We start from the raw sequence: 21013 nt of genomic DNA, 5'->3' as shown, positions 1-21013 counted from the left end.
TTAAAATATTTAAGCTTTCATTAAGAAAAATGATTTAATGATTTAAAGGGCTGTGGTCATAAAAATGTAAACGACATGTCAAAATTTTTCTAGTGTAATGTCTTTTTAAATGATGTAATACCTTTGATATCTTTCCAAAATTTTTTGAAGGGAAATGGGATTAAAGCACTGTGTGATCTCTTTATTATCATAATACCAAAGAATCATCATGCAAAGATATGCAGTGATTAACGGACAATGAGTTTGATAATTCACGTTTTGAAGATCTTCCTACGAGTAATACTTACATAGCAGAATATATACGATATTGTAGGACAGAATTATCAATGCTCAGTTCGGATTTAAGAATGGCTTGGGTACAAGAGATAGAGAAGCCTTGTTAAGTATCCAAGTGCTAATACAGAGATGTAGAGATATATGTGTATACATAAACACTCATACCAATAAGTATGGTCTAAAACTGAACATCAAAAAGACTAAATTCATGATTGTAACAAAGAAGCTATACACCAATGTGAATTTAACCATAAATAATCAGCCAGTTGAAAGAGTTATGTTTTCTCCGTTCTGCTGTACGGCATGGAAACTTGGACACTGAAAAAGATAAACATCAAAAACTAAAACATTGAGGCATTCGAGATGTGGTGCTACAGGAGAATCTGGAAAATACCATGGTTAGAGAGAGTAACAAATCAAGATGTTTTGCTGAAGATGAGGAAGGAATGCGAAGTCATACAAACCATACAAACGAAAAAGCTGGAATATCTAGGCCACATAATGAGAGGAGAAAAGTACTCTCTGGTAAGACTCATAATCCAAGGAAAAATCTCGGGAAAGAGAAATGTGGGACGTAGGAGGATGTCCTAGTCTGATACATCTGTGTAATCGATTTTGAAAAGACTGGATTGGACGATAAAGATTAACAAATAATTACAAATCTATAAGATCATTAAGTGGCAAGAATAAAATTTAAACAAGAACTGTCTTCTTCTCGATGTGCCTATCCGTGACGAATGTTAGCGATCATCATGGCAATCTTTATTTTATCTGCAGCAGCGCGGAAAAGCTGCACAGATGTTGTGTTTAACCAGGTTCTTAGGTTCGTCAACCAGGATGTTCTTCTTCTTCCTGGACCTCGCTTTCCAAATATCTTTCCTTGTAGGATGGGTTGTGGGAGGGCATATCTGGATTCATTTCGCATAATCTGTCCAAAGTATTCTAACTTTAGAGGTTTGATGGTGGTCAGTACCTCTCGGTTCTTCTTCATTCTTCTGAGGATCTCCTCATTTGTGACCCGGTCAGTACACGGGATTTTAGGAATTCTCCGATATAGCCCCATATCAAATGCTTCTAATCGTCTGCACAAACCCACGATTCAACAATATAAAAAGGACAGAGAAGACATAGCATCGCACCATTATTACTTTCAAGAACTCTCGGATGAAATAAATATAAATATAGGAGTGAGATAAGGCTGTATACTATCGCCTTTACTCTTTAATTTGTATTCATAGGAAATATTTATGGAAGCCTTAATAGAAACAACAGAAGGTATTGTTGTAAATAGAGTAACCGTGAACAATATTAAATATGCCGACCATACATTAGTTCTGGCTAATTGAGGAAAAGACCTTCAAAGTCTAGTGAACAAAATAAAACAAACCTGTGATCAGTATGAATTAATATAAACTAAATACTAAATTAATAAAAACTAAATATATGATAGTTAGCAAACAAAATTATATACAGGATAACCGTATAAAAGTCGGAGATGACACACTGGACAGAGTAGAGAAACCATGTATCTCGGCAGTAATATCAATGAGAGCTGGGATTTAACCTCAGAAATTAAAAGCCGAATAGAACAAGCCCGACTACCTTTGTAAACATGAAAAACCTAAAAGGTAAAGTTTCCGTTGGAACTTTACCAAGCTGCAGACGGGGGTTGTGAATTGCATAGTGTAGAATTCCTTCCCTTTTGTCTTCACTGCAGCATCCATTTGGCTTGCATATTGTAGAAGCCTTGGAGGTGTCACCAGGGAAATGGACCAATAAGTTTTCAATTTAAAAGTCTTTTAGTAATATTTTTAATATTTTTAAATATTATTAATGTCGCTATTAGGATTGAAACTTTACCTTTCAATTGCCAGATGACGCTAGTCACCTAATCCATTCACGTCAGTTGCGGTGTGGGGGATAAACTGTCGTTGTTGGTCACTTAGAGTATGGAGCAGCAGACCTACGTCTCTCCAATGAGACTCCAATAAGAGTCGAAAATCGTCGATTCAGAGTGCTGGACTGCGCTCCGTATTCTAAGTGAGAAATAAGATAGTTTTGCCTTCGCATTGCAACTGAATAAAAATGGTATACATTTTCATGAAAAACTTACTTTGTAATCACGATCTTAGTATTGATCTTCGCGTTTGAATGACATATGGCTATATCTTTCCAGTCCTTCTATATGGAATGGAAACGTGGACTCTAAGTGATGCTATGGTTAAACGCTTGGAAGCCTTCGAGATGTGGGTATACAGATGACTACTAAGAATAAGCTGGGTCCACGAAGTTAAAAATGTGGAGGTTCTTATAATGCTGAACCAAACATCACAACTGATCAATATAATAAAGAGACGCAAGCTGAAATACTTCGGTCACATTATGAGACTTCCTGAAAAATATGAACTTTTGCATCTCATCATTCTGGGAAAGATCTAAGGTAAACGTGAGAGCCAATCTTGCTACACTAACCTCGGCTTTGGAAAAGAAAGATAGTCAATTAGAAAGAAAGTAAAGAAAGTATAGAATAGGAAAGGAGAAAGGAAGAATAGAATAGAGCACTGGCTCGAAGTACCAGAAGTACCAGAAGCACCGGAAGTAAGCTCGAGAAACAAGAGACCAAAAAGAAGGTGAGATTCGAGAGCCAGAAAAAGGAATCAAATTAAAACAGATTTCTTTCTGAAATAATTTGGGCGTGAAAGAATGAGAGCTGGAAGAACAAAACAGGAAGTTAAATAGATGAAACCAGACAGAGATTCTGAACAAACCAAAATGAGGGCGCCAGTCTTACTCTTCAGCAAATTAACAAAGGACCACGCAGAAACCTTGTGGGAACTGGCTCTCTGTCAAATGCTCTTAAACTTTGGGTTCTGGTAGTCCTTGATGTGTAGAACAAAAGATTCAATGGGTGCGTAGCTTTAAAAAATCATGGTTTTAAGATATAAGCCTCTGAAGTTATAGGTACAGTGAGGACGTTTGAGGTGGAATAAATTCATTTTCTCGAGAATGGGCGACTCTTGAGACAAATTACGAATCAGGTCGATTTTTATTTTTAAATTATAATTTTTTTCATATATATCATACTAGTGACGTCATCCATCTGAGCGTGATGACGTAATCGATGATTTTTTTAAATATGAATAGGGGTCGTGTGATAGCTCATTTGAAAGGTTATTCAATTCTCTATTCAATAATATAAACATTAACATAATTATATACAGAGTGCCCAAAAATTTTTTTTAATTAAATTAATTGAGACAAAAAGAAGAATGTATATAATTTATTTAATTCGAAATACATTTTACTGTTGTCCAAAAACAGGAAAAAATGTTTATTTGATAAATAAATATTGCTTTTCGCTTAAATTAAATATTCAAACTGCTAAGAGGCAGGTGGGTGGCAGCTTTAATATTGAATTTAAACGAAAACAATATTTATTTATCAAATAAACGTTTTTTCCTGTTTTCGGACAACAGTAAAATGTATTTCGAATTAAATAAATTATATACATTCTTCTTTTTGTCTCAGTTAATTTAATTCAAATTTTTTTTTGGACACTCTGTATAAATAATTATGTTAATGTTTATATTATTGAATACAGAATTGAATAACCTTTCAAATGAGGTATCGCACGACCCCTATTCTTATTTTTTAAAAATCATCGATTACGTCATCACGCCCAGATGGATGACGTCACTAGTATCATATACAGCGTGTCTACTTAAGTTGGAAACATATGGGAAACTTTTTTATTATTAATTTTACGAAAAGAAGTTATTTTTCATAAGAAGTTCTGCATGCTCTAAAACCTAAGATTTAATCATTAGATATCAAATTTTATCAATATTATACGAGGTATGTCAAAAAATATGAATTTCGTTCAAGGAAAAAGTACCTTTATTTCTCTGAACATCGAAAATTCTTATTATGGAAAGTTGTTTGGAATTAAAAACTAAGATCAAATATGCAATTACATGCTTCTAATTGAAAAAAAAATATTTTACAAATTTTTCTCAAATTTATGAATAACCAACATCATTTTTATTTATTACAAATATGATACTTAACTCTTTTATTATTCATTTTACGAAAAAAAGTTATTCTTCATAAAAAGCTCTGCATGGTCTAAAAACTAAGATACAACTATGATATATCAACATTTTTTCATTTTATACGAGGTGTGTCAAAAAATATGAATTTCGCTCATGAGTATAGTACGTATGTACCTTTATATTTCACAATATTTCAAATAGAAGGATGTAATTTCATATTGAAACATTGTTTTTAATTCTAAACAAAATTTTGTAATAACAATTTTCAATATTGTGACAAATAAAGGTACTTTACTCCTGAGTGAAATTCATATTTTTTGACATACCTCGTATAAAATGTGATATCTGATGATTGCATCTTAAGGCTTAGGACATACAGAGATTTTTATAAAGATTTTTATAAAGAATACTTTTTTCGTAAAAGTAATAATAAAACAGTTATCTTATGTGAAATAAATAAAAACGAAGTTAAGTATCCATAAATTTGAGAAAAGTTTGGAAAATATTTTTTTTTCAATTAGAAGCATATAAATGCATATTTGATCTTAGTTTTTAATTCCAAACAACTTTTCATAAAAGAATTTTCGATATTCAGAGAAATAAATGTACTTTACCCTTGAACGAAATTCATATTTTTTGACATACCTCGTATAATTTAATGATTGAATCTTAGGTTTTAGAGCATGCAGAACTTTTTATGAAGAATAACTTTTTTTCGTAAAATTAATAATAAAAAAGTTTCCCACATGTTTCCAACTTAAGAGGAAACAGTAGCGATCAACAGGTAGCGAAAACGCGTTCCAAGATTGCGGCTGTAATTTTGAATATTTTTTCGAGATATTTGGCACACGTATTCGTAATATAATAAAGAATGACGGTACAGAGCCCAATTTGAAAAATATATTAATATGTGGAAATTACTCTGTAATTAAATACAATATTAAAAAAACGAGCCTGTACCGCCATTAAGAAGAACAAAAAAATACACTTTCTTCAAATAAACTTTTTTATCCGATGCCTAGATTTTGTGTCATTTTGGAACTACTAATGAAATAAAAAATTTTAGTACATAGTTCCAAAATGACACAAAATCTAGGCATCGGATAAAAAAGTTTATTTGAAGAAAGTGTATTTTTTTGTTCTTCTTAATGGCGGTACAGGCTCGTTTTTTTAATATTGTATTTAATTACAGAGTAATTTCCACATATTAATATATTTTTCAAATTGGGCTCTGTACCGCCATTCTTTATTATATTACGAATACGTGTGCCAAATATCTCGAAAAAATATTCAAAATACAGCCGCAATCTTGGAACGCGTTTTCGCTACCTATTGATCGCTACTGTATCACCTTAAGTAGACACGCTGTATATGCCAAAAAATTTATTTATTTATTTAACATGCTCTACAGGCCTTGGAGGCCTAGGGCTTTACAACTTAACAATAACAATTTTACATAATACAAATGACAATATATACTAATGTCTTATATTTATTATATAATTTGATTTAATGTCTATGTAAAAATTGCTGCACTATGTTTCTCCACTGTATCCTGTTTTTCGCTTTCTCTTTCCAGTCTGTAATTTCCATCGATCCTATATCTTCTTGAAACTTTTCGTGCCATCTTTTTCTTGGTCTACCTCGTCTCCTTGTCCCAACTGGTTTTCTTAATAGTATCTTCTTTGGCATTCTTGACCTATCCATCCTCTCGACATGACCTGCCCACCTGATTCTTTGTGCCTTTGTGTATCTTGTTACAGTTGGTTCCTTGTAAAGCATCCTTAATTCTTGATTAGTTCTTCTTTGCCAACCATCTGCCGTATTTTTTCCCCCGAAAATAGTCCTCAGTACCTTGCGTTCCCATCTCTCTATCATTTCTTCTTCTGTTTTGTTTAGTACCCATGTTTCACATCCGTAGGTGACTGTTGCTCTTATTACAGTTTGGTATATTCTAATTTTCGTCTTTCTTGATACATAATTTGACTTTAATAATTTTTTTAAACTGCCGACCTTTCGGTTACCTTTAGCTATCCTGTGCTTTAGTTCGTTTTGCTCGTGTCCTTTTTCATCTATAATGGCACCTAGATATGTAAAGTGATTTACTCGTTTAAATTTATATTCTTTTCCATCGAACGCTGTTAACTTTAGCATATCTACAGGTTCTCTTTCTGTGTTGCCTAGCACCATATACTTCGTCTTTTCTTCATTTATTTCTAGGCCGAATTTTTTTGCCTCTCTGACCAATCTTCTCATGATTTTCTTTAATTCGGTATTAGTTTTTGCTAGCAGTGTAAGGTCGTCGGCGTAGGCCATGCATTGATGTTCGTTACGGTAGATCGTTTCTTGTGTTTCTATTCTGCTGTTCCTTACAATTGTTTCCAAAACTAGGTTAAATAACACAGTTGATAGAGGGTCACCTTGTCTAAGTCCTTTTTTGACTATAAACTCTTCCGATTTGTGACTGTTCCACACTATATATGTGCCAAAAAATTATAATTTAAAAATAAAAATCGACCTGATTCGTAATTTATCTCCAGAGTCGCCCATTCTCGAGAAAATGAATTTATTCCAACTCAAACGTCCTCACTGTACCTATAACTTCAGAGGCTTATATCTTAAAACCATGATTTTTTGGAGCTACGCGCCCATTGAATCTTTTGTTCTACACATCAAAGACTACCAGAACCCAAAGTTTCAGAGCATTTGACAGAGAGCCATTTCCCATAAGGTTTCTGCGGCTTCCCTTGTGGATTGTGGTAAAAGAAGAACATCATGGCTGAAAAATCTACGACAATGGTACGGAAAATCGACTACATCATTATTCAACGCTGCTGTCAATAAAGTCACGATAGAAATTATGGTAGCCAACATGATATCCAACGATCGATGAATGTCATGGAACTAGAAGAAGAAGTTTCTTTTTCTTCTTTTCATTTTATGTAGGCAATACTATCTGTTTTTCTTCAACGGTGTCTTTTATTCGTTCCCCTACATTGTCGTTCCATCTTTTCCTTGGGCGTCCTATACTTCTTTTGTCTGATGGTGACTTGTCCCTGGCTATTCTTCAGACTATCATTGATTCAGACATCCTGCTTATGTGTTGATTCCACTCTTCTTTTCTGTTTTCTGTTCTTTATCCAGTACTCTGGGCTAATTAGCAAAATACAAGAAAAAGTTATTTACCAGCAATTTTATTGCTAGAATCGAATCTTATGATTGTATATATTAATAATATAGGTATGCAAAGTCCGCAGATAGTGTGCTACTTTTTTTTATAAACAAAATGACGCCCGAAAATCGTGTTTTTTTCAATTTTTGCTCTATAACTTCAAAGATTTTAAATTTACACCAAAAACACCCAAATAAAAATTTACCGTAATTAAATTCTGTATAGAGACGTGTTTTCCCCGATTTACTTCGACGAAAATTTTCCCCGGAAAATGCGGGTTTTTCCAACAAAATCTTTAATTTTCAACTAAAATTTTAGATAAGTAATTGTTTATCAATAATTAAATAACTTGGTAATATAAAAGCTTTTTTCGTATGGATTATAATTCCAGAAGCCGATGGAAATTTAATTAGCAGTTTAGCAACAATTATGATACATAAGAATAACTATGATTTTTGTATAAAAAGACACTGTACCTATCTAATGTACTTTACAGAATTGAAATTGGACTATTTAGACGGTCTCAGGAATATTTTAAAATTATAAACAATTTTTGACTCATAAGCAAATATAATATCTCGGGAAATATTAAATTAAATTAAATTATGAAAACGGCGTTGGAAAAAAGCGACAGGACGCTTCTTTTAAAAGAAAAAACGTTTAATTGTGATGAGTGGTTCCTGAGATACAACCAGTCAAAATTGACTGGCATTTACGGCAAAGATATAAACAATAGGATCATAATTTTCGAACCATCACCTTTTTATTTTTGTCCTCTTTCTCCACACCAATTTTCATATCTTTGAAATACTCATAACATATATTATTATAATAAAAACTATCGGTATTACGAGTGAAAATTGCCAAAAATAGCAAAATTCCAATAAAAAATTAGGTTGGAGAACATGTAATCTCAAAGTTCAAAATCGCTATACGTTAAAAAAATGCATTTTCTCGTCTTCCAATGGAGCAATGTTCTTCATTCTTTTTTTGTTTCCAAGTAACTCAAGTAGAGCCATCTAACTAACGCATTATGAAATGCTTATTAAATGCAAACTTGCCTTTGTTTTGTTATAATAAAGTAATTTATTTATAAGAAAAGAAAACTACATATTTTTGCCAATTGTAGACTTTTTTAAGATTAAACTTACTATAAGTGCCCTTTTTAACGTTAAAAACACAAATATTCTCATTTGAAAGCTGTATAATTATTTAAACAATCTTTATTTAAACAAATTAAAAAATTTAAACAAATTAAACAAATTAAAAATTAATTTATTATAACAAAACAAAAGCAACTTTGACATTTAATAATGCATTAGTTAGATGGCTCTACTCGAGTTACTTGGGAACAAAAAAAGAACGAAGAAAATTGCTCCATGGGAAGCCGAGAAAATGCATTTTTTTTTTGGTTACCGATTTTGAACTTGTTAGATTACATTTTCTCTAACCTAATTTTTGATTGGAATTTTGCTATTTTTGGCAATTTTCACTCGTAATATCGATAGTTTTTATTACAATAACATACGTTATGAGTATTTTAAAGATATGAAAATTGGTATGAAGAAAGAGGACAAAAATAAAAGGGTGAAGTTTGAAAATTATGATCCTATTGTTTATACCTTTGCCGTAAATGCCGGTCAACTTTGACCGATTGTATCTCAAGAACCACTCATCACAATTAAACGTTTGTTTCTTTTGAAAGAAGCATCCTGCCACTTTTTTCCAATGCCGTTTTCACGATTTAATTTAATTTAATATTTCCCGAGATATTCTATTTGTTTATAAGCTAAAAAATTGTTTATAAATTTAAAATATTCCTGAGGCCGCGTAAATAGTCCAATTTCAATTCTGTAAAGTACATTAGATAGGTACAGTGTATTTTTATACAAAAATCATAGTTATTCTTATATATCATAATTATTGTGGATATTATAGCAACCGTAAATTTTTAATTAACAATTTAATTGTTGCTAAACTGTTCATTAAATTTCCATCGGCTTCTGGAATTATAATCTATACGAAAACACCTTTAACATTACCAAGTTATTTAATTATTGATAAACAATTACTTATCTAAAATTTTAGTTGAAAATTAAAGATTTTGTTGGAAAACCCCGCATTTTCCGGGGAAATTTTCGTCGAAGTAAATCGGGAAAAACACGTCTCTATGCAGAATTTAATGACGGTGAATCTTTATTTGAGTGTTTTTGGTGTAAAGTTAAAACCTTTGGAGTTGAAAAGTTGGAATAAAAAAACACGATTTTCGGACGCCATTTTGTTTATAAAAAAAAGTAGCACACTATCTGCGGACTTTGCATACCTATATTATTAATATATTATACAATCATAAGATTCGATTCCAGCAATAAAATTGCTGGTAAATAACTTTTCCCAAAAATGGCCTTATCTCCGATAATCTGCCCAGACTACAGGTATTTATATTGTCTACCCCACATATGCGTCTGATTTCTTCACTTCTTACCCTATCCTTTAGTCCTTTTCAAGCAATCCTTCTTAAGATCTTCATTTCGTTGGTCTCCAGTCTTTGTTTTGCTTGTGTCTGGTCTTGTTTCGGCCGTGTAAGTCATAACCGGCCTAATAATTGACTTAGATATTCGGACCTTTGTTTCCATTCTTAGGTGTTTGTTTTTCCAAATTGTGTCCTTTAGGCATCCGGCCGTTCTACTGGCTTTAATTATTTGATCTTCTACCTCTTCTTCGATATTGTTATCGTATGATAAATTAATTTCCAGGTATTTGAACGTCATTACTTGCTGTATAATTTAATTGTCTAACTCCAGACTCAAGAAGAAGTTTAACTATATAAATTCGAAAAATCAAAACTATGAAAAAAAATTTGCTACTATTACTTACTTGTAGACAATCAAATGAAATTTGTTCCCTCCTGACCAAGGCCATATTTTTGAACGTTTGTCTAGTATACAAGCGATAACAACATGCATCGTTACAGCTACTATTGACTAATTTCGATCTCAACACGGCACGAGAATGTGTTATCCATTGGGTCTGAAATAACAAGACACTAAGTAGGTACGAAAAGTTTAGCAGCATCGCTTTCTTATTGCGGGCTAGGGAATAAGCGGTGGATCGCACAGAGGTATGATAGACCGGTCTAGTTAGACTCAAAAATAGGAGTGAGGCTACAATAATTACCATCAAGCTGAAAATTGGCAGGATTGTTCAAAATACCATCATAAATGAAATCTAAAAAGTCCTCATAAATCCGACCCCTGCTAAAAAATTTACGCGGGGTCAAAGTTCACCAAATATGGTTTTTAGCGATTTTTAGCGAAACGGTAAGTTTTATCGTAAAATTAGCTCTAACAAAAAATGTAGATTAGATAATTATCTATAAAAAATATCTTAATAGTTTTTTTCCTAAGAGCCACTGTTTTTGAGATACAACGATTCAAAGAGTTGAAAGACTTCTAATCGTCATAATATATGTATTAGTACACCAGGTATATAAATCACTGAGGCTGTAATACAAGTAAACATAATATTCTACGGTCAACTTAACTTATATTACACATAATAATATAAGATTATAAATATGATAATGTTTCTACTATACAGCTTGCGGTCTACCGAGGGATGCAATCCATAAGCTGTATTATATTACAGTGCCAACAAAAAAATCTTTACAAAGTGAATGTAACGCGAAAAGAATAAGAATTATTTGAATTTTATGCGCCTTATTCTATTATGCTACCTATTCTCTTCTCCGAAGGTTTTGAACATAATAATGAAAGACAACTTTCTAGGCAAAATGTTTATTGCTAAGTACTAATAAATACTTATGCAAATTACACCGTAATTTTCCTAGGTGGCGAAATCCTTCAGGTAAATGACACCCTCGAGGTATTAATTATTAGTTTTGAGTACTACACCGGAGTGAAAATACGTGTTAAACCTATATTTTTTTTATCGTGTATTTCGTGTTATTTTCATTGTTATAACAAAAATGTCAGAATATTGTTTTATTTGCGCGTATTTGCGCGTATTATTTGACGTAATGATAATTGAAACAGCCATAGAGCAATCTAATTTAACAAATACAACTATTGTTGTAGGTGAAGATGTAGACTTGCTCGTATTACTCACTGGTAGAACTCCAATCGAAAAAACTATCTTTTTTTTAAACCTGGAAAAGCTCAACACCAATCGGAGACATATTCATCGAAAAGATTATCTACTTTTGCAAAATGTCAAAATCATATACTATTTTTACACGCAATAACTGGCTGTGATACGACATCTGCATTTTTCAGGAGGGGTAAAACGACTGTTTTTAAAATGTTTGAAAAACAAGATTTACTTGAATGTGCTGAAGTTTAAAAAAAACTAATTCAACTCCACAATAAGTTATTTCCAACGGAATTAGCTTTCTTCTCTCTATGTATGGAGCACCTAAGAAAACTACGTGCTTAGATAAGTTTCGATATGCATGTTTTTTTAAAAGTACTCGAAACAAAAAACAAGTGCAGTTATCTGGTCTTCCTCCAACCTCAGCGGCTGCTCATCAACATCTTTTTCGGGTATATTACCAAGTTCAAGTGTGGCTTGGTTATCAGCTAGATCCAAAAGACTGGGGATGGAAATTAGTCGACAGTTCATTAGAACCAATTCAAACTTTACTTCCCCCCTGCGCCGGAAAAACTCCTGAACACAATTTTTTGCAACTGTAAAAAGGGATGTAGCGCTAAATGTGGTTGCAAAAAAGTTGGACTGTTTTGTTCGGTAGCATGCACTAATTGTCAAAACCGGTCGTGCTCCAATGTTGAATCACCAACAATTGAGGATTCATTTGATTCTATCGAGGAGCCATGCGATGTGTCATTATTGGGACAATTTACTTGCACCCAGGATGAACAAGAAGAAGAAGAAGAAGAAGAAGAACAAGAAGAAAAAGAAGAAGAAGAAGAAGAACTAGAAGATGAAGAAGAGGAAGAAGAACAATGAGAAGAAGAACAAGGGAAGCAGAAGTATTAGAAAATTATGAACCAGTTTGATAAATTTCCCTTTTTTTTTTAATTTATACCGCTTTATATAAAGTTTAATCATTTTTAACCCTTGCCAATATCAATTATTAAATAGCTTTAAATTAAACAGAATCATAACAGATCCGTGGAATAGGCCTACTGGGGAAACCACGTTAAAAAACGCGCTAAGTACACTACCTCAAAGGTGGTGTGGAAACGTGTGCGCATATTATGACGATTACCACTTTTTGAATCGTTATATCTCAAAAACGGTGGCTCCCAGGAAAAAAAGTAATAAGGAATTTTTTATAGATAATTATCTAATCTACATTTTTTGTTAGCGCTAATTTTACCATAAAACTTACCGTTTCTCTGAAAATCGCTAAAAACCATATTTGGTGACCTTTGACCCCGCGTAAAATTTTTAGCAGGGGTCGGATTTATGAGGACTTTTTAGATTTCATTTATGATGATATTTTTAACAATCCTGCCAATTTTCAGCTTGATGGTAATTTTTGTAGCCTCGGATGCGGAAGTTGACCGGAGTATGAGTATATAAAAACGACTGAAACGCAATGAAACGACTGTAACGACAGATCGCGCTACTAAACACTACGTGGAGAGTTAAACGAGGGTCTCATGCGTATTTCTTAATAAAATACAATAAATTAAAATAAAATAAAATACAATAAAATAAACTAGAAATAAATAAAATAAAAATAAATTAAAATAAAATAAATTAAACTTAAAATTTAAAACCATCGCTCCGTGTGTAGACTATAAGAAAGCTATGCTTGTGTGAGGGTGATAGTTTTATTATTTCTGCAATTAATGGGAATTTTATAAAATATTACAAAAGACAAAACAATATTGTATTTATTAGCAGAAAAGTATTGACTACCATTACTTCGTTTGCTTGTCTTTTTGGCAATTACTTTTACTATACTTAAATATCAAATTCGGGCCGGCGTAACTAAGCGGTAGTGTGCTTGGCTCGCATGCCGGTGGTCCGGAGTTCAAATCCTACCGCAGCGCCGGCAAGAACAACTAGACATTTTTAAAAATGTTTATAGGCCCCAGGTCGACTCAGCCTGAATAAAATGAGTACCTTGGGTAAAACCAGGGGTAATAATAGGCGCTTGAAGCGTAGCACTTGCCCTGTTACCTTCCTTGTATACTGTAGGCCCTAGATCTAGATTATAGCAGACTACCCTGCTATACTCCCAAAGCCGCAGCGATATCAAACGGGAGACTATTATTATATAAAAATCAAATTCCAGACAATATAAAATAAAAACTCTTAAAAAATTTTTTCGTAAGTTTGAGAAAATGATAATGAAAGGAAAAATATGGAAAAATATTTAGATGTCAATTTTTCCATAAATATAACCTGATCGAAAGGTTGGAATAAATTTTATAACAAAATTTAGGTGATTACAAAAGGCATTTTCAATAAAGTATAAACAAAATTGTTTATAACAAATTAATGAATATTTATTGCAAAAATGGTCATGCAGATGCTATTGTTTCTATATGCTACCCAAATAAAAAAAAACATTGAAATTGGTCCATTGTTTACTTAACTTTTGACGCTTGGATTTACTTCCCCCCCCCCATTTTTCAAGCAAAAAGTTTTCATTTAATGTCACTACGAAAATCATTATTTTTCAAATTATTCTACAATTTTTGCTATGTACCTATATGTATAAATGGCATTGTTAAGTAGTAGGGATAATTATTGATGTACTAACGCAGCTTTAGATGTGAATATTGATAAATAAACAAAATTTAAACTAAATTATGAATTTTTAAAGTTGGAACAGCTATTTCGGCAAAAAATGGCCATAGAAAAACTTTTTTTAATGTGTCAAAATTGTCAGAAATACAGGTATTAAAACGGCATTTAAAATTTTTTTCTACAACCGTGTTAAAAATGCAATTTTTAGCACTCCATACGAGCGTTAAAAATGCTACTATAGTCGAGGAAATGAAGCATTTTGGCTCGCAATTTTTTCGTCCAGCATGGATTTACTTGAAATTTTCACAGAAGGTAGGAAATAGTCCAAGGATCATTTTCTATATCATGCTGCTGTACGCTAAAACCTCGGGGGTAGTTGCCACCCCATCTCGGGGTGGGAATTTTTTATTACATTTTAACCATGTAAATCGATGTAAAACGTAATTTTAAGAAAAAAATGTTCCTTACATTTTCTTCGTAAACTAATAGTTTTTGAGTTATTCGTGGTTGAAAATAACAGTTTTTCGACGGAAAAATCGACTTTTTAGAAGGTTTTTTGAGAATAACTCGAAAAAAAAGCATTTAATCAAAAAACTGTAGATATTAAAATTGTATCTTTTAGTAACACAAATAAAACTGTTTTTCTATAATATTTTTACGACCAATACAAACCGAGATACGGCATGTTAAAGGTTAGCTTTTTTTCGTCAAATGCATAATTTGAAATAATCAAAGCCAAATAACGGGAAAACTTTGCATTTTTCCAGGAAAATTTACATGATGTTTTTTCAAGCATACAATAAGATCTTTCAAAAAATAATAAAAAGTTTCTAGCATCAAAATTGAGCAACTTATGATAAAAAAAAGTCGGTACCTGTTTTTCTCTACGAAAAAAAAAAAACAGTGAAAACAACCCCCTAACTACCCTTGTAACTAAAAATTGGTCTTCGCCTTTTTGTAATTTCTTTTATATTTATATTATTAATACACCCAAGAAGTTTCACCTATTTAAAAGGCCTAATTTTAGAAAAATTTGAGTTTAAAGAAAAATTGATTTTTTGCAATTTTGCATTTTTTATCATTTTCTTCAAAATATCTCCGAAAATACTGCAGATACGAAAAAAATGATATGACTGCTAAATTGTAGCTTTTTTAATAGCTAAAATTTCCTTATGCATAGATTTTCATTACAGTGAACAGTTAGCGAGATATAGCTGTTTAAAACATTTATCTACAAGCAAACATCCCCTTATTCGATCCCTTTAAACCCACCTCAATTAAAAATTAAGAGATCTTACGGAATTTAATTTACACAGTCTTATTACGCTTCAAAAATCCTACAAAAGTGTTATTGAAAAAACTTTTTATCGACAAAAATGAAGGAGCTATGTTTATAAAACTAATTTTTTTTTCGAAAAATTCGAATAGTCCCCTTATAGAGCATTTTCAATGTACCTATATAATACCACAGAGCCGGTTCGTATACTGGATGACTAAAAAACTATTTGTATGTATATTTTTATATATTTGTAAATTCGTATTTTTGTGTAAATAAATGTTTTTGTAATTCTTTAATTCTACTTTTTTTTCTGTATAGATCTATTAAATTGTCTACTTATATGCAATGTTATTAAGGGTGGTTTTTAAGGGTTGAAATATTATGATATTATATCCTAAAGCATAAATCATTATTTAACCAGTCAAAACCAAATTTTACCTATATTAAAGTTTATAATTTTTTTATATAATTTTTGATAATAAGGGTAGTTTACACACCTAAAAATAATCAACGCCCTTGAGCATGATATAGAATATGAAGTACAGGGTAAGATGATCCTAACCCCAAATTCTTATGTAAATTGATGCAAGCCGAAATTATTCTTTTAGGATAAGTAAACTTTTCATCCAACAAGGGTGGTTTTAAGGGTTGAAATATTGTGATATTATATCTTAAAGCACAAAACAATCATTATGTAACTAATAGGAAGCAAATGTTGACAATATTAAAGTTTAAAATGTTATTTTATAATTTTTTGCAATTAGGGGTGGTTTTCACCCTTAAAAACCAAAAGCGTACAACGGCTCAATATAGAAAATGAACTAGAGGGTGAAATGAGCCTAATCCCAAATTTTTGTACAAATCGATGCTGGACGAAAAAATTGCGAGGTTTTGCCATTTTTCCAGCTTCATTTCCTCGACTACTAAGGAACTAGTACTTTAAAATTTTTATGGCACTGCAATTCGTATTGACCGTATAGGCAATTTTGATGTACTGTCAAAAAAAATATAAAAATGGAATGTCAGTCAAGTTCAAGTAAAAGTTTTTGTAGATATTGTTCCGTAATTGCGTTTGTAGAAAAAATATTGTATGATATGCGTGTTAAAAAGTACATTTTTAAGGTACTCACGTGAATTGCAGAACTCGTTATCGCTCATTCTGCAAACTTTCACATGCGTTCCTTAAACGTGTACTTTTAACACTTATATCATAAATAACTATTAATCCAAGCGATGTTATTCAAAAAATAAGTTATATACAAATTAGAACAATTTTCATATGCTACCTATCTGGCGGGGTGTTTAATTGAAATTTTGATTTATCAATGCATTTGTCGAAAATATACACAAAAACAAAAAATGAGACCTTATAAAAGTGTAGGTATATTCTATCTGCAATAACCGTGTTTTTGTGATTGTAAAAATAGTAACATTTAATAAACAAATTAAATATCTCATAAACGATTGCATTTTTTTAACAATTTTTTTTACTTTATACTGGTAACATATCTGCAAAATAATATATTATTTATAGTGCTTATTTATAATGCAAATAATTTTTACAAATATGAAAAATAAAATATGCTTGCATAGTGCATTATTTATAATGCAAATAATAATTTTTTGCAAATTTGGTTTTCAAGCTTTATTTAGTCATTTTTAATTGAGCAAGTTTCAAATTTGCAGAAAAAAAAATCGTAAAAACCTTCATAAAAACATGAATTACCGCAGCAGTTAAACAAGTAAATTGTGTTAGAAAAGAACACTTTTTCATTATTACAACAATTAAATGCGTATTATATTAAGAATGGGTCGATTGACACCAATTTTAATGCTGACTACATTGAACTGGTTTTCGGTATATCAAAGATTTCAATATTTTGCATTGATTTTGGTTTATACAATTATTATTCAGGCTGATTTATCTTACACCGGGACGTGGACGGCACGGCGCGTAGAACAATAGAAATCGCACGTCCTCGGCACTTCCCGGAGTCGCCCCGTTCCGTTGTAACATAAACCAGCCAATGCTTTGCATATCAGACTATTATTCAACGTACCCCGTGCCGTCCACGTCCCCGTCGTAACATAAATCCGGTTTTAATAGCACACAATATAAAATTATAAACCATTTTGCCACACTTTTACTAATCACTTTTATATTTAAACTGCACCTTCTGACGCAAGAACTTTAGAATTTTTAATTTTAATAAAATATTTATTTTTGAGAATTTTTTATATAAACAAACTAGCGAGGAAATTTTAATTAATCACTAGCGGTTACAAATGAATAGAAAATTTTACGTAACATAGAAAGTAACGCCGTCTACTGAGAAAACTAGTAGCGCCATTTTTTCAGAAAAGTGAGAACTAATTTTACCATATAAAATTTAAAAGTTCTAAAAGATAAATTAAAGTTTTAAAGATAAATAGATAATAGGTATTCCTTAAAAATATAAAGATATTTGAAGAGGCATATTACGTGCACAATATTTTTATTGACTTTTTTAGTCGTTGAACATTTTAGTGATTGCAATTTGTTATTGATTTTGAGAATAAAGGTTTGAGGTTTTCCTTAGAAATATAAAGTGATATTGGAACTGACAGTGAACGTACACAATATTCTTGTATATTTTTATTAACTTTTTTTGTTGATAAATATTTTATTGATTTCAATTTGTTGTTGATTGATTTTCTTTTGTTTATATGTAAAAAAATTGTTAGTTATAACTTATTTTTCGTAAAGTAGGTTACCGATTTAAAATAAAAATATCTACAATATACTCTCTCTATAACGAACACGGTTATTATGATGTTTCGCTTATAACGAGGTACACTAGATGCCCCATGAAATTCCTATTGAACTGTAACACCTCTATAACGAGGCATATTTGGTTATAACGTGGAAAAATGAAATCGTAGAATATGTATCTTTACCTGCTTTTAGCGCTGTAATGGCTATAAATAAATACCCCAACTGCGTGTATACAGAAATCCCCAACATTTGTGCGGTTATCGAGTATAGTGCTGTAATAAAATCCACCGCCTATAATATACTGTTTACTGTTCTGTTTATCTATCGACCGATATTGTAAGAAAATTTACAATTTATGATGGCGAAGCCTTATTGTTGAGGAAACAATATTTAGCATCTTATATTGCTTCGAATGGCTTCACTATAGGAAGTTAATGTTTTAGAAAACTATATATGTATTCATATGTATGCACAATATTATCGTTGTCTGATATAACGAGATCCGCTTATAATGAGGTAATTAGTCCGCCATTTCAGTTCTCGTTATAGAGGAAGTCTACTGTATTTATCTATCTTGTTTTCACGTAAACTTTGATATAAAATTTGTTCCAACCTGTACCTAATTGCCTTTTCATTTACGTGTATTGTAATTTTATTTGATCAGACTAATAACTTTCACGCAATACATAGAGGAGAACAAACAGAAACAGAAAATGTAACTTACCTTGCCGTCTCTACCTGTATCTATAACGCAGTTAACTCTATGATTATACACATTCATTTCGGCACATAAAATTATTTTTCGATTATGGAATTTATACATTTCTTTACATTCTTTAGCGTCCATAGAGCTATGAATCGTGAAGAGCGTGTAGGTGCTAGGATCCAGACTGTTGACGATGCGATCTTTACATATTTCTATTTCCTCGCACGTAGGTAAAAATACAAGAATTGTACCTTCTTTGTATTCTAATAACGACACAATCAGATCATAGTTGACTCTATCGACGTTATCTGTAACTAATTCAAAAACATATTAAGATCGATCGTTTAGATCGTAAGTATTCGAAAAATTCGAAATTAGATGTAGATTTGAGAAAAATGCAGGGGTAAGGTAAACAGAACTAGGTTTGGGGTGTATAAACTTCAACAAGTATACGTGTCAGAGTTGATATATGCCGATGACCTGGTAATTGTGGGAAAATCAGAAAAAAACTTGCAAGCGAATGTGAAGATAGATAGATAGACATTTATTGTTCTTAAAAACTACAGTTTTATAACAATAAGTTTAGTAAGTATAGGTTATTATAACTAGTCTAGTACATGGACTAGTACTTACTGAACTCATATAACAATGAGTTCAATAAGTATAGGTTATTATAACTAGTCTAGTACATAAGTAATAATAAATTGAACAAAAAGTTAAGCGCTATCACTAACTGAAATGAAGAACTGAAATACGAAGATCTATTTCGAATAGAAAGTGACGGTACTACGACAGACGAAAACGACAAGAAGAGAAAAGGAGACCAAGAGGAAGAATTGCAACGGGCTTTCAACAAAAGTCGAAAAATAGGCATATCTCCTACCAACGTTTGGAAATGAAAAAAGGCGAAAGAATATAGTTATACAGGGTTTGGACATAGATACAGATGACCCAGATATTTTAAAACATGCCATGAAAAATTTTATGCAAACAAAATTAGCAGTCGACGTTCAAATAGAGAAGGCTCTGAAGTTAGGAGAAGAAGTTTGTCTGGTTGAGCTTGAAAAGGAAGAAGATAAAAGAAAAATACTGCGAAACAAAAGCAAATTGAGAAATCGAGGGGAAGGTCTAGTTTATATCAACGATGACCTATCAAAGAACGATAGAATTGCACAGAAACATGTCAGACAAAAAGCGCAAGAACTAAGAAAGGAAGGGAGAAAGGTGAAAGTAGGGTATAATAAAATATGTGCCGATCATGAAAAATGGCGCTGGGATGGCACGAACTAAGCGTTGGTGGTAGAGACCAAAGCAAAAAACTAAGCACCAGCAGTGAAAGGAAACAAATGACGACGAACAATCCAAAGAACAGGATTACGAACTATGGAAATAAAAAAATCAAGACAGAATTAAAAAATAAAACATGAAAAATGACAAGATACAGTTAGCAACAGAGGTAAATGAAATGGAAACGACGCAGGCAATGGACAAGGTAATGAGTAAAATTAACAACAAAAGAAAACTAAAGTCAACTTGGGTACATTTAATGTAAGAGGCACATATGAAACAGGAAAACTCCAAGAATTAATAAGGGAAATTAAAAGATGTGAACAAGCAATAATATACAAGAGACAAAACAATTGGAGACAGAAATAGTTGAAATAGAAGACATGGTATTTTTAAGTAGCAGAGGCAATCGTAAAGGTAAGATCCAAAAATCTCACGAATAACGAAGATAGCAATAGAGAAGAATACAGAGAATTGAGAAAAATCATGAAAAGAAAATGTAGAAGCAAAAAAAAAGAAAATACAACGAGAAAAAACTGAAAGAAATACAAGAAAAAAATTCCAATAAAATGAAATAAGATCATTCTACCAGGAAGCAAAAAATGGAAAGAGGATATCAGAAAAACAACCCATACATGAGAGATGATAAAGGGATAATGCTAAATGAACCGGAAAAAATAATGAGAAACTGTCAAAACTATTTCACAGAACTGCTAAATAAGAGCGAAGTACAAAAGGAAAC

The 21013-nt window shown here is 31.7% G+C and overlaps 2 protein-coding genes across 2 annotated transcripts in view; both read right to left on the bottom strand.

The window, feature by feature from the left end:
• The window catches only part of LOC114346629 (3'-5' RNA helicase YTHDC2-like), a 77051-nt gene extending 66525 nt beyond the window's left edge, over window positions 1-10526 (bottom strand). Inside the window, exon 1 of the mRNA XM_050641976.1 lies at window positions 10378-10526. Coding sequence (XP_050497933.1) covers window positions 10378-10422 — 45 coding nt within the window. The 5' untranslated portion in view covers window positions 10423-10526. The remainder of the gene's footprint in view (window positions 1-10377) is intronic.
• A 2796-nt stretch (window positions 10527-13322) lies between these two features.
• Window positions 13323-21013, bottom strand: part of LOC114345371 (uncharacterized) — a 46992-nt gene continuing 39301 nt past the window's right edge. The window contains exons 4-5 of the mRNA XM_050663262.1: window positions 19003-19298; window positions 13323-13328 (exon numbers count right to left, since the gene is read on the bottom strand). Of these exons, the coding sequence (XP_050519219.1) occupies window positions 13323-13328; window positions 19003-19298 (302 nt within the window). The remainder of the gene's footprint in view (window positions 13329-19002; window positions 19299-21013) is intronic.

Source organism: Diabrotica virgifera, chromosome 1 (genome assembly GCF_917563875.1).
Source record: "Diabrotica virgifera virgifera chromosome 1, PGI_DIABVI_V3a".
NCBI lineage: Eukaryota > Metazoa > Arthropoda > Insecta > Coleoptera > Chrysomelidae > Diabrotica > Diabrotica virgifera.
Note: the sequence above shows the minus strand (reverse complement) of the source record. Positions and strands in the feature narration are given on the sequence as shown.